Genomic DNA, 17,068 nt, shown 5'->3' on the forward strand with positions numbered 1-17,068 from the left:
GCGGAGAAAAGGGGGAAAGGAGAAGGATCTTGAGACAAAGGATGGACAGAAAGGCAGGGATGGTAGACGCTGAAAAGCATCAGTCAGAATATTTAATTTGTGTCAGTCAAAGGCTTCCTTTATGTCTGGTGTGGTTTTATCATCATATGATCTAAAAAGCAGAAATAATTACAATCAATGTGTTGCATCAAAGGTTTAGCAGTGTTTTAATGTATGCAGATTGTGATCGCAGTATGGGGTTATATGTAGTTCTGTGTAAAGTGCTCCTGTATTATGTTGTGTGTCTCACAACCGTTTTGTCAGAGGATTTAATATATGCGGATCGGATGACAAATGCACGTTGTTTGAATATAGTTGCAGGATATTTCCAACGTTGAATGTAAATAGAGCTGAATTTTAACCTGTTTCTTTAACCGCAGCTCTGACAGTAGTGCCGGCTGCAAGACAAATCACAGGTTTATATTAATGCACTCAATATTAGTAACAGCTAATTCACAGGGATTTGTATGGCAGATGTTCTAAGACAAATAATAACCGGATTATTAAAAAACGTGCAATAATTTATACAAAGAAGAACCATATAATCGTCGATATGATGATGTTTTCTGTAAGATGACATTTATTTAACAAATTTGGAAGGAGTCTCCAGTGTCAGCACTTTGTAACAGTCACAGGTAAACTGTAAATTGAAGTCAATTGAAGACTTTGCGGTTTCTCAGTAACATGACAAGGTGCTGGGGTTTTGTTTTTTTTTTTGTCTTATTAACTTAAAGAGAAGAAAAGAGGCTGGTGAGGGGAAAAATTGTTTACAGCTGCAGTAATAAGTGATAAGTAACTAATTTATTTTTGTGGACATCCCCAACATTAAATGTAACTATTAATGGATAAAAAGTACAATGTGTCATTCATAATTAATTTTTTAAAAATTTAATCGTTGGCAAATTGCTGTAGTATAACAGCACACCCTAGGGTGTTTGTTTTTCTTATTTATTATTTATTTACCTACTTACATATTTATTTATTTATTTATTTATTTATTTATTTATCTTTTTGTTTGGCATCACACATTCTGGATAATGGGGACAGTTGTGCAGGTAAGGGGCAGTAAAGTGAGCCTAATATTTATTATATGATGTAAAACTTTTTTAAAAATGTAAAAAAAGTTTTAAAAAGTTTTTAAAAAGTTTAAAACACACCAATGTTTAATTTCTACCAAATATGTAATATCAGTTTTTTTTTTTTCCTTACTCTAATCCATCACTGCGAATTACATTTGTAGCACTGAATAAGTTAAAAATGTTCATTTTTACTTTAGTATAGCGATAGACGTTCTAGGTCATGCTGCCCTGATAATTTAATCTATATTTCAGTTTACAATACTGATATTGTCGATATAAAGCCCTCATCATTAAATTATTTTATTATATGTTTTGGTTATCCTGACCTATCCCGGATTCTCCAGATAAGCTTTTGTGTTTGGATGAATCACAACATCCATGTGATTCACAACTGATCGTAAAGCCGTAAACTATATTATATCAATGGCTCGTATCATGTGCGCTGAGTGAGTGCAAGGCACATCATAACCACAATATGATGCAGTATAATCAAGAACGATATTTTATCTATATCATGCTTCCGCAATCCAGTTGTAAATGTGTTGATGGCAGAGATCATAAACGTTGTAACTGCAGGGTAAATTCAGTCATAGTGCTGCTGCCGGTGCTGTTGTGTTTGTCTTTTTTTTCTTTCTTCCCTCCACCATCTGATTCACTATTGCCTGCCTCATTCACTCCTAATGTGGTGGAAAGGACTGGGGACTCACTGGTCCTGTCTAGCACGACTGTGGAAAATAAAACCAAGCTGCCGCAGAGTTAGAGTAGCTATCTGATAGAGTGAGACGTAAACATTGCAATCAAAGTTTATTATGTTTATTTCAAAATAAATGGCAATATAAACCTGGGAACCAAAAACTATGAATTGTGCATTTTACCTTTTATAATGCACTCTTTCAAGTTTTAATCTGCGTATGGTTTTGATTGTTCCACAGTTAAAGCTTGGTTAAAGCTCAGGGGTGACCGTGGCTCTGCAATAGCTGCTCTGCGACTAGGGAACAGCCTCAGCATTACATAAATGTTCCTCCTCTGTATCGGTTTTTAGATCTCTGCACAAAAAGGATGAGTAATATGACCAAAATATCATATGTTACTTGTGCAGTACACAATATGTATCGCAATATTTAGGTTTACTAACAGACTGCAAGCAAAACAGAAGTGTTGCTTAACTAAAAATAGAAAAAAATCTGAGTTCAATGATAATTTAATGTGGACCACAATATCTTTTATTGTTTTACACGTTCAGTATAAAACTTTATCATCAACTCGGCTTCATCTAATCAGTTTATTATATATTTTTTTAATGTTATGTAAGGAATAAAACATGGTGGAGCATGCTGTTATAAGAAAATTATCAACGATGGGATGGTGTGATACGGTCAGATGTGAAGAGAAGTTTCTGTTGCCACCCTGAAGGTGAAACCAGCCTGAAGATAATTATTTTCCTGTTTTATTTCCCATCCACAACAAAATTTACCAATACTAACAATTTTTTTTTAAAGAATGACTCGTAATGACACATATTTTTGTTTTATAGTTCCATTTAATGTTGTTTACATTTACATACAGTCTGCGAAACAAGTTACTTCCTCTTATCGCTTATATTACAGCAGCTATAAACAATCGTTCTATGACCAGTGTCTCCTTTTTTCTCTCTTTTTTCTTCTTATCTCTTTTTTCTGAAAAAAATGCAGCTTGTCATGTTGCAGAAAAACCACGAAACCTGTCGTCCTGTGTCGCAAAACGTTACCTCTGACTGTTACAAAGCACTGACACTGGAGACTCCTTCCATAAATACTAAATAGTCTCCTCATAGAAAACTTCACCACATCAACAATAACATTTTTTTTTATCCATTTATGTAAAGTGTCCAAAATAAACAGTTACATATTAGAACAAGCGCATTAATATAAACCTGTGAACTACTGTCAGAACTGCTATTGTAGAAAATTAATCAGCACCTTCTAACCAATAAGAATCAAGAATTCACCAGCATAAAAAGATGTTGCAATATCATAGAAAAGTGTACTGTGACAAGTCATCATGATATGAATATTATATGGTCATATTTCTCAGCTCTGCTCTGCACTCTCGCCTTTGCTGGTGCTGAAGTGGTGCATATGTTCCGCCTCCAGTCTGTTTTCATAAGTTATTATTGTACTGATTTACCTTTTTTTCTTCTTTTGAGTGTAACTGTACTCTAGAAATAAATTTACATGCATACTTTGTTTATTGGAGAGGTCAGTGGAGCGGTCATCTTCAAGAGGGTGTCTATAGAAAAGTCAATTAGCATTAATCATCATTATGGTAATGTTTTGGCAGCGTGGTGTCAACACCTGACTGAGATCTCTATTAAGAGCCAGCAACACGATGAACTGACAGATTGCTCCCTCTCTCACCCCCCTTGCTTTCTCTCTCTGCTGCTCTCTGCATTGTTGGACCCCTTTTAACAAATACCATAATCCGACTGCGCACATGGAGCGGCATGCTTTTTTAAAGGCCTGAGTGGGAACTCGCAAAGGCTGTTGAATGGGAGGTCTGGCAGCCTGCACGCTGCGGATTTTACTGTTCTCAGGCACTGCCTTTTTGCCTGAGATATCAACATTAATGAAAATTGTAATCAGTTTTTCAGTATTGCACATCATCTCTACATGTAACAGTATACCATGTTTCCAAGTGTCAATATATATCTGGTTTAAGACTAGAATTTTAGTTGTCAGGATCAGTTAGGGACAGAGGACACAGCAGAGCATGATAGACGATGGACAATGAAGCATGGTTTATAGTTGCTTAGAGATACAGCTTTGTCTCCCTCAATTAATTTTTGTTGGGGTGTTTTGGTCCTTTTTTGAGGCGTGATTTTATTGAGGGGAGCTGAAGTCATTCGGTCCCATCTGATGCTGCTTAATGGTGTGTTTCTGGCCAGTTGGTGTTTGTGCGTGGCTGCAGGAGCAGCAGAAGAGCCGAGCAGCTTAAACAGCGCCATCCTGCTGGGAGGCAGTGAGCAGGCCCTCGTGACAGGGGAGCTCCCGGGTATGATGGACGGCGCAGGGTCTACTCCAGAGCGAGAAAGTTCAGATTTATATGGGCAGAGCTGCAACAACTCAATAACATAGCCCCCGTAATCTACTCGGGTTTCAAACACGGCCCTGATTTACGAGCCAGCACGCCATGCCGCCTCTGAAATGAGGTGTTCAGCATATGTTTTGTTGACATAAATTTGAAATTTATTGCCATTGTCAAAACTCGCTGTCGGACAAAGTCGCTTATTAACTGAGTAAATGGCTTGAGAGAGTTTTATGTCGGCTTCCTTAATGACTACAGTCGGTCTGTTTTCAGGCACTTGTCGTTCCGCTCGCCATCTCTTTATCTAGCAAGAACACTCTAACACACACACACAAGCTATCTACAGTTTCTGTAGCAAATTAAAAGCACAGCTGGTTGGAGAGACCTGAGGGGAAATGGAGCTGCTACAGTTCACACATACGAAAATGTATGTGTGTGGGTGTGTGTGTCTCATAAACAGGGGTCACTTCTGGTTGTCCGGAAAATACAACCTAGTAGTAATGGGTAGAGTTCACAGGCCTTAACTGTATCCTTTTCCATTTCACCCACAGCTTCAGGTTTACAGGGTCATCCCAACTTGAGGTTAAAGCCCGCATGATAAATCTCATTAACCAGCCGTATAATTTCAACCCAATCTCAATAAAGATCTGCAGAATTTCACCACAAGTTTCTAGTCCATTACTAGTGTGAGTTAGATCCTTCTTTGGTTGACCAGGTCTTCGTCAGTTCTCAGATAAAGCATGGACAGGATGCCGTTTCTGGATTAAAGTAAGGACAACGAGCAGATTGAGGGCAGTGGAAGGTCTTTGTGGATTGGACAGTATGCTCAGGCTGTACATTGTACATCTTTGCACCCAAAGGTGCTCAGACCCATGGCTTTTCCCAGCCCCCCTCTTCACTTTTTTTTTTTTTTTTTTTTTGTGTAGCACTCGTTCACTCGCCCGCCTGCCTTTTGAAGTGCCCTTTATCCTGGGAGGCGTTTACAGGCCTTTTTAATTACTTACAGCTTGCCAAAGGGCTCTGCTGCTTCATTCTTTCCTTTGTTTGTCGGGTCTCCACAATCCCCATCCAGAAGACAGCCATCAGGATTTTTGGACGTGTTACAGATTTTTTTTCCCTTCGTTCTTTTGTTTATTTTCCGCATTTTTCCCCCTCTCTCTACTCAGTGCCCAAAACGGTTTTCCATTCATTTTTTTGCCACATCCTTTAGAAATTTAGGAGCTAAGCTCATAATGCCAACACACAGGCATTACAAAAAAAAAAAATTGCAGCCCCTTTTTGCCGATCGCTTTTTTTTTTTTTTTTTTCCAAGCATGACCAACCAGAATTATCAGCTTTCTGCAATTATGTTTCTATGAGTCTATGGTTCTTACTCCTCATCTTATACCTTATACCCTTTTATATAAAATGTGTCATATTATCTCTTACCGTATACCGTATCTTCTTTGTTATAAACTAACAGCTATGAGTTGTTAAATTTTTAAAAAAAAAAAAATAGTAATAATACTCTATGTTGCTCCAGTAATCCACGTTGTAGCTATGTGTTGCAAAAGTCTCTCAGCATAAATAGAAACAGGAGAAGATGTCTGTCTTTTGGTTCTTGTTAAACACGTATACTTTTGGCAGCGAGGTGCAAACAATGAGCTAATTACTACTCTGGAAACAATTACCACGTGCTGTAAGTATGCTAATAAAAACTAATTCGGCTCACCACTTGTAACGCATTGCCAGCGTTCTTACTTTGTGCAGCCTGTTGCTCCACTGCAGCCCACTTAAGCAAGGGCTTCCATAAAACAATAAACCCAATAAACCAGTTTAACCTGCCAAAGCTCAATATCATATTCTTTATGGGCACTCACTTGGCTTTTAACCAACCTGAGTTGGGTAATCCCTGAGTGTTGACTCTTGCTTGGCTTATCTTTGTGAGGATGCAATGGGTCTGATGATTAGCTTGGTTAAAGATTCAGATACGCCATTCTTTGTTGTCTTCGCTGAGAAAGTCACACATGGACATTCACTGGGTCGGGCTAATCCTCACACAGGTCACAGGGTCAATACGGTATGCTAATTGCCGCAATCGGAATTACCTTTAAACACTTAGATATATCGGCAGGTGTCTAGTGGTGTTGGATCTGCTCTTTCCCTGGATTAACTCTGCAACATAGTGCTGAGAAAACAAGAATGAAATCGTTTTATTACCCTATGAGTCGATCTGATTGGTCATTTCTGATAGCACAGGGATATAAAATTCAAAATAGCCTTTATACTAATATGATACTAATTAGATACCGTCTTTCTGTGTCGGAAGTAATACTGCCCTGAAATACTGGATTGTACTGCATTCGTATTTCCGTTTACAGCATTTGGCAGACACCTTTGTCCAGAGTGACAGAAGTGCTCCATCAAAAACATATCCTCGTGCTAGTTCAATAGGTCAGGGTCTAAGAATAGTATCAAGCCTAAACCGTGTTAGAGAGGAGTTCGTACCATTAGGCAGTAGAGCAAAAACAACAGTAGTGGATCACACTGGACATTTGTGACATTTTGCCTGACTTATTTTATGCCGTGAACATAGCTAACGTTGACTGACACAACGCATATTATGCACATGAGCACTGAACATCCAATTTGTCTTAATGTATGCTGTGATCAGGCTTCTGATGTTCTGCCTGATTTGCTTGCCTTGCGCCTTATGCATATGTGTTATACAGTTATCTCTTTTTAATGATATACAGCTTATTTAATGAGTAGGAATTTTTTGCCAATCACAGTGCAGAAGGCAGGGCTTCATAGATGAAAAAAAATAATACTTCAAAGCGATCATCGATCTTGCAGTTGGAAGTAAATTTTGCAGGACTTTCATGAGGACGGGTTTTGTCAGTATTAAAATCAAGTTCTTTGGTTGTATCAGATCAGCCTATTTTCATATCAGGATTGTATCAAAATTGTCAAAATGGTATCCCTGGTTTATTCATGTTTGTACACTTTACTCTCCATATTTACTGAAAAAAAGAGTCATCACGTTACTTCACCTCTCAATTTCATAAAGTTAAACCCTGTTCAAAATGATCACATCGATGAGTACTGAGACGTATGATTCGCCAACCGTTTCTCCCCCCGGCCGCTATAAAATGACAGCTTTTATTAAAACAACTTTGTCACAATGCATTGCTGTCATGTTTGATAATTAGGTACAATGTCATCACATGAATGTCCCATACTGGTGCAGTACTATCATAAGCAACACAGGATATCAAAATATCGAATGCTTTGATTAATGTATGTGAGTGTTTATTGCAACCACATTACCACCAACCCACTGAAATACCGGCTTTACCCAACCTTTTTCCCCCACTACGAGCCTGTGTATAATTACAATGTTTCACCTTCCGTCTAAAGAAGATGGTGCTTTGTTAGAAACAGTGCCTGGGGGATGAAAATCAGCCGGCCCTGCAGTTTAGTAAATCCACCATCTCTGGGCTTAAAGGCCATCTATATGTTTCTGTACAGATAAAGAGCTCCTTCATTCACTCTGATGGTCTACATAAATGAACAATGGCACTCAAGCCTTATGTGTCATGAGTTGAGGAAATTACTTCCTACATCTTTTGCTTGGGGAAAATTGTCTCAAAGGGACATTGTCACAAAATGAGTGTTCAGTGTTATTTGACATGTTATGTGGTGCCGCATTTTGTCTTTCTCTGCGTTCTGTCATTGCAAGATCTTGCTCGAATTACACAAATACATCATATGGAAACTTTCATTAAAATTCATAGAGGAAAAATGAAAGCAAGTATAGTCTTTCAAAATTTAGTTCCAACTCCGAGATCTGTCAAGGTGAGGGGTTTTGTCAGTATTCAACCCAAGTAATTTTTTCTACACAAAAAAAAAGCATAAATCTGGAATTGTTAAGAGTGACGGTTTGGTTGTCCCTCTGGGGAAACCAATATACGTTCTAGATTTAGCTTTTCCTGAGTGTAGAGAAAATGTAGAATCTAAGTAGAATGTAATTAGGAGTCTTACAACCCTTACATATCCAAAGAACCCTTAAAGGGTTCTTTTTTTTTTCGAGAGTGTATAGACTACTGTGCTTTGTTTTTAGTACCTGTAGTAGCCAATTAATAATGAAGGGTCGCTCACAAGAAACCATTCTTCTTTGAATGGTTTATGAATAATTCTAGCATTCTAAAGCATTTTATAAAACCTTTCATATAGGTTCTACATGGAAACTTTTATGTTTTTGAAAGACAAACCAACGAACCCTTTAAGGTGTAAAGTGGATGGGCTTTTGTTTTTCTGTCTCACGATGGCCAATAATTTACTGCCACCATTATGGCACCATTTTGTCCCTGACTTGCCTGGGTTCCTCTTGTTTCATTTACACGGTGAAATTACACTGTTCTGTCTTTACCGCATAGCGCCCTAATCAAATCATGTACATTGTGTACTTGAGGGTGTTGCACGCCGTGTCTTTATGCGAGTTAAATAAACGGAGCTGGCAGTGAAGCCGTCGCTGATGTTGTTTTGCCTTGCCTCTCTCCGCAGGAAGCTGCACAGCGGAATGAAGACCTACGGCTGTGAGCTGTGCGGCAAGCGCTTCCTAGACAGCCTACGCCTGAGGATGCACTTGCTGTCTCACTCAGGTAACACTCACCCGCTCGCGTCTGTAGGGGCCTGCCTCCCCGTCTGTACATCCACAGCCAAATATAGCTCAGCGCGTCTGAAAACAGAGCTGGAAATAGCACATTGCCACAAGAGGCTTGTTTTTGCATGGATGCCACAAAAGAAGGACTGTACATAAATAGTGGAGATAGTTAGACTAGACTAGATCCGAGCTCATTTGCATCGCTGGTGTGTGTGTGGGATTCATTCATGCGTCACGCATTCACACAGTATAGGATACTGGAAATGGCTACTGAGGAGTGTGCCAGCAGCAGTGTGATAGCAGCTAGCCTAACAGTCATGTAATTCAATGCACACACACAGGCTATTGATTGTACTAACCTGCCTATATCATGGGGGGCTTATTTGCACTGCTGGGGTTTTTTACTGGGAGTTAGGGTTTTTTATAGGAGAGTAAAGTCCTCTCCTGCAGTCCGAAAGGAATCTGGTTTATATAGAGTCTGTAAACGCTGTGGGACTCCTCTCCACTATGGGATCTTCCCTCACCGCAGCCAAATCTCCAAGCCACAGAAGAACAGAGTAAAGGGCCACATTGAACCCCTCGAACTTGAGATAATAAGTACCACATTAATCAAGTAATTGATTTTGGAATGGTAATTAGGGATGTAGATGAGATCAGACTTGTTAGTAAAACTACATAGGCCCACATTGTCCCTATTAAACAAGTGCTAATGTGACCTCGCTCCATAACAATCCAATATTTCTGATGTCAATATCTCAATATAGAGAGAGAGAATTGACTTTTTGCATGAATGTTTGAAAACCAAGTCGAATAGGGAGATGAATGGCCTTTCACGCTGGGCCGCCCAATTCAATTCACACACAACTCAGCACGCGGAATGCCGCTGTAAGGAAATATCTAATGTTTATTTTAGCTGCTGCTCAAATCCCAAGATGCACGTTCAATACCCGACTCTGTGGAGATATTGTACGACCGTTGCACTCCTGATGGCTACCCATCGTGCATGTGCTTCGTGCTGACATTTATGAGCGACTCTCTAATAAAGACAAGGAAGCAGTGTTTCGAATCTCATCCACTGTGCCATGCTGACCTACAGTCAATGTGCTCTTACGCACACAAAAGTATACTTTGTCATTATGCTGAGGGTTTTTAAAGCTGGATGGGAGGTAGGATTGAGCAGTTGTGCAGACAAGCTTGAGTTCTACCCAGCTGCTGAAGTGACATGGTGGTTAATTTTTTAATAATTCATGGCCATAATTTAATAAATTGAGGCCACAAGTTAAGTTTTTTGGGATCTATTTTATCACAGAGTCACAGAGTCCTTAACTTGTAGCAGCTATCATATTTTAAAATGAGTGACACAGAGAAGCCAAATAATTAACTGGAGACCATGTACAAAGTATGACATTCCCACAACTTATTAAATCATGGTCACAAGTCACAATTCATGGCTGCGACTTTATCTCGTACCCATAACATAAGGCCTCGAAATATTATCTTTTGTCTTTTATCTCATGGCCTCAATATATTATCTCATGGCTATGAGATACTTAATTTATGGTCTCTAAATATTGTCTTGTGTTTTCAATATATTATCTCATGACCCCTAAATATTATCTTGTGGCCTCAAAATATTATGTCTTGTCCTCAATGTTATCTCGTGGCCATGAGATACTTAGTTTATGAAATATTATCTTGTGGCATCAGAATTTTATCTTGTATCCTCAATATATCATCTTGTGGCCTAAATATATTATCTAGTGGACTCAATATATTATCTCATGGCCATGAGATACTTAGTTTGTTGTCTAAAAATATTATCTAGTGGTTTTGAAATGTTATCTTGTCTCCTTCATATTGTCATATGGACTTAATATATTAATTAGTGGCCATGCCACCATGTCACCTCAGTGGCTCCACCACCAACAGTCTTGTTTTATATACAGTACTGTGCAAAAGTCTTAGGCACATGCAAAGAAATGCTGTAGAGCAAAGATCTTTCACTTTAAAAAAAATAGTACAGGTACAGTTTGTGCAGTTTTATAAGGAAATAAGCTGTAAGTTTTACTGAGCATCTTGCAGAACCAGCCACAGTTCTTCTGGAGATTTTGACTGTCACAGTTGCAGCAAAACCCAGCAGCCTTCATTATGTTTTTTTGTCTTATATAATATGCTGCTTTCTTTATTAACATACAAACATTTTTCTGTAATATTTAATTTTGTGCTGGAAAACTAATGTTTGGAAATCTAAAATGTTTTTGTACTGAATCAATAATGTAGAAGTCATAAAATAAAAATCTATAACAAAGTTTGTACTAAAAAAATAGGGTGCATAAGACTTTTGTACAGTGCTGTACATGCAGGCTGGAAAGCCTGTTTCTCAGCCTGGCTAAGGGAACATGTCCTTAGATTTAGGTGCAGACAGAAACTAAACGTCCACTTTAGCAGCCAAGGCAGGTGTCTGGACCTTTCTGTCTGTCTGTCTGTCAGTCAGTCACCAGGTAGTTATCCATCACACTTTATTCTCGCAGTAAGACAGGGTGTGAGGAGGCTCCAGATGTGGGCCTTTTCAGCTGATTTAACCAAGCACTAGCGGCTTCTGTAGCAGATCCTCTGTTGTGGTCAATAACAGATGTTTATGGACCCTCACAAATTTTACCTGAATACCCCTGGTCACCTTTTACAGTCATATTTGGGAGTGCAGTTTCCAAAAAAAAACAAAAAAAAAAAAGGATGAAAGTTCTAAACTAGGGATTTACCGTACAAATGTCTGTCAGTGTTTGTACTCCTTTAGTCAGAGGAACATAATTGTAGTGGAACATCATTAAAGTACTTCAAGAAGCACTGTTGTACCTGAGTTTACATTTTGATTGTGGTACAGAATATACCTCTACAGTACCTTCTTTTCTGTACAGGGCTTGCCACTAAATTGGCACTTCGGGGAGTTTAGAAATCTAAATGCCAAGAATTCTGATCATAATGATAATGGCACCTTTGTTTGGAGAACTAATTCTGCAAGATGTTCACCAAGGGAGCAGAAACAACTAGTCTTCCCCACAACAGTTGTAATAACTGAGCATTTCAGACAGCATATTTTTAGTGCATCAAAAAAACAAAACACAAGTTTTGACAATCGCCTGCTAGTTGACGTGCAACACTAGCCTGATTTTTTTATTTATTTATTTATTTATTTTTGTTTGCTGCAGCGAGGCTCTTGAGAGCTTCGCTCTTGTGTAAAGCTCCAGCTTTTCAGTTGAAGCACTTTTATAGACAGAAAGGTGGCAGAGGAGCAGAGATGGAGCAAAGCTCTTTGATTTCTTTTTTTTCTCCATTGCAAACTTTCTGTTTTTATCCTTCCTGTTTTGAGCGGTTTGATTTTTATCAGTGACAACAGGCAAGTGGCTTAGCCTCCCTCGTTCACACTTTTAGCTTCAAAAACCATGCAAAAGAGAAGAGGTATGATATTAGCCATGCAGAGTGTATTGTGGTGTACCATTTCAGTCATCCCTGATCACCCTCCTCCCTCCTCCTCCGACTCTCAGCTCAGCTGGGGCATGCTGTCTCTGTGTTTGTTTTATTGTAGACTTGGCAGGGCGCCAGTGTGGGCTGGCTGCCACCGCCGAAGGTACAGTATGTACAGTGAACTTTGTGCCAGTTGTTTTCCCCCTGGCAGTGTTTTGCCTTTTTTTCCCTAATCGTTGTCCAACAGCAGTGGTTATGGTGTCGATTCAGACAATTGTGTGTGCTGGTGTTTTGCACGAAGGGAGGACTGCATTGGGTGATGTCTTACACAGCAAGCAGGAAGTCTTGGGTGGGGAGCAAGCTACTCTGAGGTTCTGATAATGGAGTGGCGTGTGCTAATGTTTTCTCCTGAGTTTAAGGTCAACATGGTCCAGGAGCTTCAGGGCTGGTGCTGAGAGAAAAAAAATAGTGACTCAGCCATTTGGAGTGTTGCTGGGCTATTAGTGTTATATGAGCTCCCCTTGTGACTTCAAAGAGCTCAGTGGAAGACTTGGGTCACATCAGCCTGGCCAAGAGATATATTTAGGTCCCCCCCTTCTTTTTTTCTGGAGACAAGAGGCAGGACTTGACGGAAGGATTACAGCCACGGAACTCACCATGATTTGCTGTCCGAGGTATTTTGTTTTCCCTCCTTGAACTTGAAAGCCTTCATCCTGACCTGTTCATTGCCACAGTCTCACTTCTGCTCTTCCTAAACAATCCGTCAGACGAACAACTCAAAGTGACACAACCGGCGCCTGGCACCAACAAAGCAAAATGGTCCTGTTGCCTCATCATCCACGTTTGTGCAGACGAGACAGGATGGATTGAACTATCTGGACCCAGACGTAGACACACGTGCAGACACACTCTCAAGGGGCCGTGTGAACACTGTCATTAGCAGGCCAGTGTGTCTGGCCCAGGCTGATTAAGTCTGTATGCTATTCTCTTGAGGGGCCCAGCCAGTGGACCTCACTTGACTTCATTAGCTCAGAAGGCTGATTTTGGGCCTCAGACAGCAGGGCCCATCCACACCAGCGTCCACCTAGTTTAGACCTGCAGCGCGGCACCTTGGGGAGGCTGATTTTCTGCGATGAAATCACCTTTCCTTTTTACATTTTGCCAAGTTTTCTATCAAGATTGACATAGTTTAATCATTTAGTCATAGCTGTAGATTTCTGGCTAGGCATTACCTATCACATGATTGTCCCCAACCTAAAAGAGCTAAGGCCAACACCAAAAAGTTCTTCCAAGACATATGAAACTAATCAGCCATCATTTGGTAGACCCTTTTATCCAGAGTCTGGAAGTTTCTGAGCTACGGCCAGAACTGCAATAACTTAACTACAAGAACCAATCATTAGTTTAGAACCTTAACAAGTGCACTACCATTTCCCAGGAACTGCCCATGATTGGCTTGCATCAAACTGATCAGTAGGGTAGTGAGAAAGGCCATCTTCCCACCCAACCCCCCTCCCAAACAGTTATGTTGTCTTAGACTACGGGACAATAAATGGCTTGTGGTACTATTGGGATTCAAACTCACAATCCCCTGATAATGAGCAAACACTAAAGATCCCATATGTGGTAGGTCTGAAGAGGTTCTGTGGTGCGCTTCATTTAGGGCACTGACTCTTGGCCTCTTGTTTGTGAATTTGTGGGTTTCTCTGCTGCTTCGGATAGCATGATGTTCGCACAGTAGTTGTGAAGAAGGTTATCAGTTCAAATCTCTGTATTATCAGAGAGCCATTGTTGGACTTTTTGAGCAAGAGCCTCAGTTCTGTGCTTGGATTGGATTGGTCTCACTTGAAAGATCCTTTGAATGGAAGTGGCTGCATGACAGAATAAATGTAAATGATAAGGGGTGTATTAGGTTTTTTTTTTTTTTTTTTTTTTTTTTTTTTTTTTATAAAGTTATAACTGTACTGTTGTGCCTGTGGGCTGTTCTTTAGTACCATTATCAGTGGCATGTAAAATATTTGGCGCTTCGACTCCCAGGTTTACAGTTCATGATAGCAGTGCAGTATTATGTCGCTGAAATATTAGCTCACTATGCACCTGACTGACACCTGCTGCTTGGGTGAGAAGAAGGAAGGAGGGGGGAGTTATACATGCCGAAAGCTTTAGGACTTTGAAAAATGTGAGGCATGTGTGGAGTGCAGGGAACATAGAGGAAAAAAGAGAATTTTCCTGTTTCTGTGTCCCTGCCTCACTATTCTTGCTGTCTCCTTCTTGCGTGCCCTCTTTCTCTCTTTCTCTCTGTTTCTCTCTCGCTGTCAGAACCAGTGAGCGCCGTGCTCCCACAGTCTGGCCGCTTGCCAGATCTTCCCTCAGCGTGATGACATCATCGACTGCCGGCAGGTCTGGATGTTCTGCCAGCATTCCAGAGCGTTTATGATCGCTCGCAGATGTGTGGCCAGGAACATACTGTACCCAAACCAGAAATTAATGAAACTTGACTGCCTTCCAAACCACATATTCCAAAATAGAGAGCTGCGCAAGTAGGGTGGGGCGAAAGGGCTGGAAGAAAGGCCTCTAAATAAAGCTGGGGGAAAAAAAAATAGGAAAATGCCCCGGCGCTCTGTGCTCTCATGTAAATTCTTTGGAGCAGCTGATAAAGCCCCCGCTCGCTCACTCACTCTCTCACTCTCACTCTCGCTCCCCTCCCTCCCCTTTCCCTTTTTCTCCGAGCATTAGTGGGGGATGACGGGCAGCGTGGATAAATGGCCTGAGCTTCTGTTTGGCCGCATGCCCTAACTTCTCTCTGGTGGTTTAAACCCATAATACTTTCCCCTGACCTGTTGATGTACATTAAACCCCCATTTACAACAACGCCTGAATTATGCGAGGCATAAATCTCCTCCATTATGAGGTCCAAGAGAGGAGAGATGATTAGGCGACCGGGTAATGGTGCTGTAATTGGGCAGCGAGTTTGCCCTCCTCGAAAAGCTTAAAAGATTTTATTCCCATGGACTTAGAAACACGAAGCCGTGTTCCCTGTTCTAATGCCGGGCTCTAACCGGTGTACACGAGCTGTCTGTTGCTGGTGATGCCTTTGATGTTTGCCATCATTGAGCACATCACTCGCTGTCTACGGTGTATTGCTCCATGCTCTTATCTGCCTTTAATGAACCCTCCAGACTATCTGCCCTGAGCAGAATCTAAAACAAGCCTCTTTCTAACTCTTTTCAACACTATTCTACAAATGTGTGTTTCTGTTACTGTGAGCTGTGCTACTTTTTTTTAACCTAAATCTCATAGTGTCTTACAGAACCTAATAACAACCTTTTGTAGCTCTTCGTTAATAAAACACCTTCTCCAACACGTCATTCAAGGAGCACTTTTTATTCTTAGCACTTTTTCTCAGCATGCCAGAACAAATTTCTGTGAAAATGCAAGGCTATCTGATTGGATCTTTCCACTTTGGCCTAAATTCCTAAACCAAACTGCCATTTCAGCTAGTGATGACACACCAGTAACATGTCTAAGCATAGATCTGATTTCTTGTGGTTTGGTGGAGTAGGACTGTAAATATAATCCAGCCTACATTTCAACATTTAGACTACTATTATATTCACTTTGTTGTTAAAAAAAAAGTTATGCATTTCAATTGGTATAATTATTTGGCCTATTTTTGTGATAATTAATATAATTCCCAAGCTTTTCACAAGATCACCTTCATTTCCCCTAAAAGGGGGTGTCATATTCTTATTGTCATCCTTTTAATGTTTGTTTTTTGTGTGTGTGTTTGTAATTTTTTTTTTTTAGCTCAACAGTTCTTCACATTTCCATCATGGTATTGTAAATATCTCTGATTAGGACCATGGAATAAACTGTAGGACCAGCCGTAATACCCTGTAAAAGATCCCGATCTTTTTCCTTTGTTGTCGGGTATTGCAGCTTTAAATCCCTTTTGGTTGCTAAGTAGCAAGTGCCCCGGTGGGCTGATTTGGTATTCAGCTCAATGCCGGGTCTTATTTTTGTATGCGAGACAAAGTGTTTTGATGGAGGGTGATTGCAGCAGCGTCTGGAGGCTGTTTGGGAGTTTTATGGTCTGTACAGTACACCGTGTGCCTTCTAAAACAGAACACAGGCAATTGAATTTTGGATTTGCTTCATCATTTTTCTCCTCTGAGCAGCCTCTGTCAAAAAAAAGGAGGGAGCGTTGCTGGAAGGGCACGGATTAATTTGTTCTGCTGGAAAATGAGAGCGAGACAGCAGAACACACACACACACACACACACACACACATGCGTGCACTCGCCACTTGCAGGCTAGGAAATAAAGCAAAAGGCACACAGGCGCGACTCGAAGGGAGAAGACATTTGTTCGGTCTGTGCCACTCCTTGCTGAAGGATCGAACGATGCCCTTGTTCTCAGAATGGTTATATAAGGAAAGGTTCAAATGAATTGGATGTACAAAAGGTGTTCAGTCAGGCATGTTTTTTTTTGTTGTTTTTCTGGTTTTTTTTTTTTGTTTTTTTTTTTTTCTTTTTTTTCTCCTTGACATCGGGGCATTGGAAGAGGTGTTTAAGTCTATCCAGTGTCTGACCTTTATTGTTTTATGAGGGTGACAAACAGTGGACGCAGCCCTGAAAGTGGTTTTAAACCATATCTAGGTTCAGCCTTGATTGCACAACAAAGTATTTGATGGCTTTGGCTGACCAGATAGCAGCGAAACGAAGGTTCTGTAACTGATTCACAAAGACGGCTGACGATTAATCCAAGTGTCCAGAGAGAA

At 40.3% G+C, this 17,068-nt stretch overlaps 1 protein-coding gene across 2 annotated transcripts in view; it reads left to right on the forward strand.

The window, feature by feature from the left end:
• zbtb16a (zinc finger and BTB domain containing 16a) overlaps window positions 1-17,068 on the forward strand; it is a 104,208-nt gene that overhangs the window by 38,470 nt on the left and 48,670 nt on the right. For both annotated transcript variants that reach the window (XM_026938465.3, XM_053240438.1), the window contains exon 3: window positions 8,727-8,824. In XM_026938465.3, coding sequence (XP_026794266.1) covers window positions 8,727-8,824 — 98 coding nt within the window. The remainder of the gene's footprint in view (window positions 1-8,726; window positions 8,825-17,068) is intronic.

The sequence above is a fragment of the Pangasianodon hypophthalmus genome, chromosome 15 (assembly GCF_027358585.1).
Source record: "Pangasianodon hypophthalmus isolate fPanHyp1 chromosome 15, fPanHyp1.pri, whole genome shotgun sequence".
Taxonomy (NCBI): Eukaryota; Metazoa; Chordata; class Actinopteri; order Siluriformes; family Pangasiidae; genus Pangasianodon; species Pangasianodon hypophthalmus.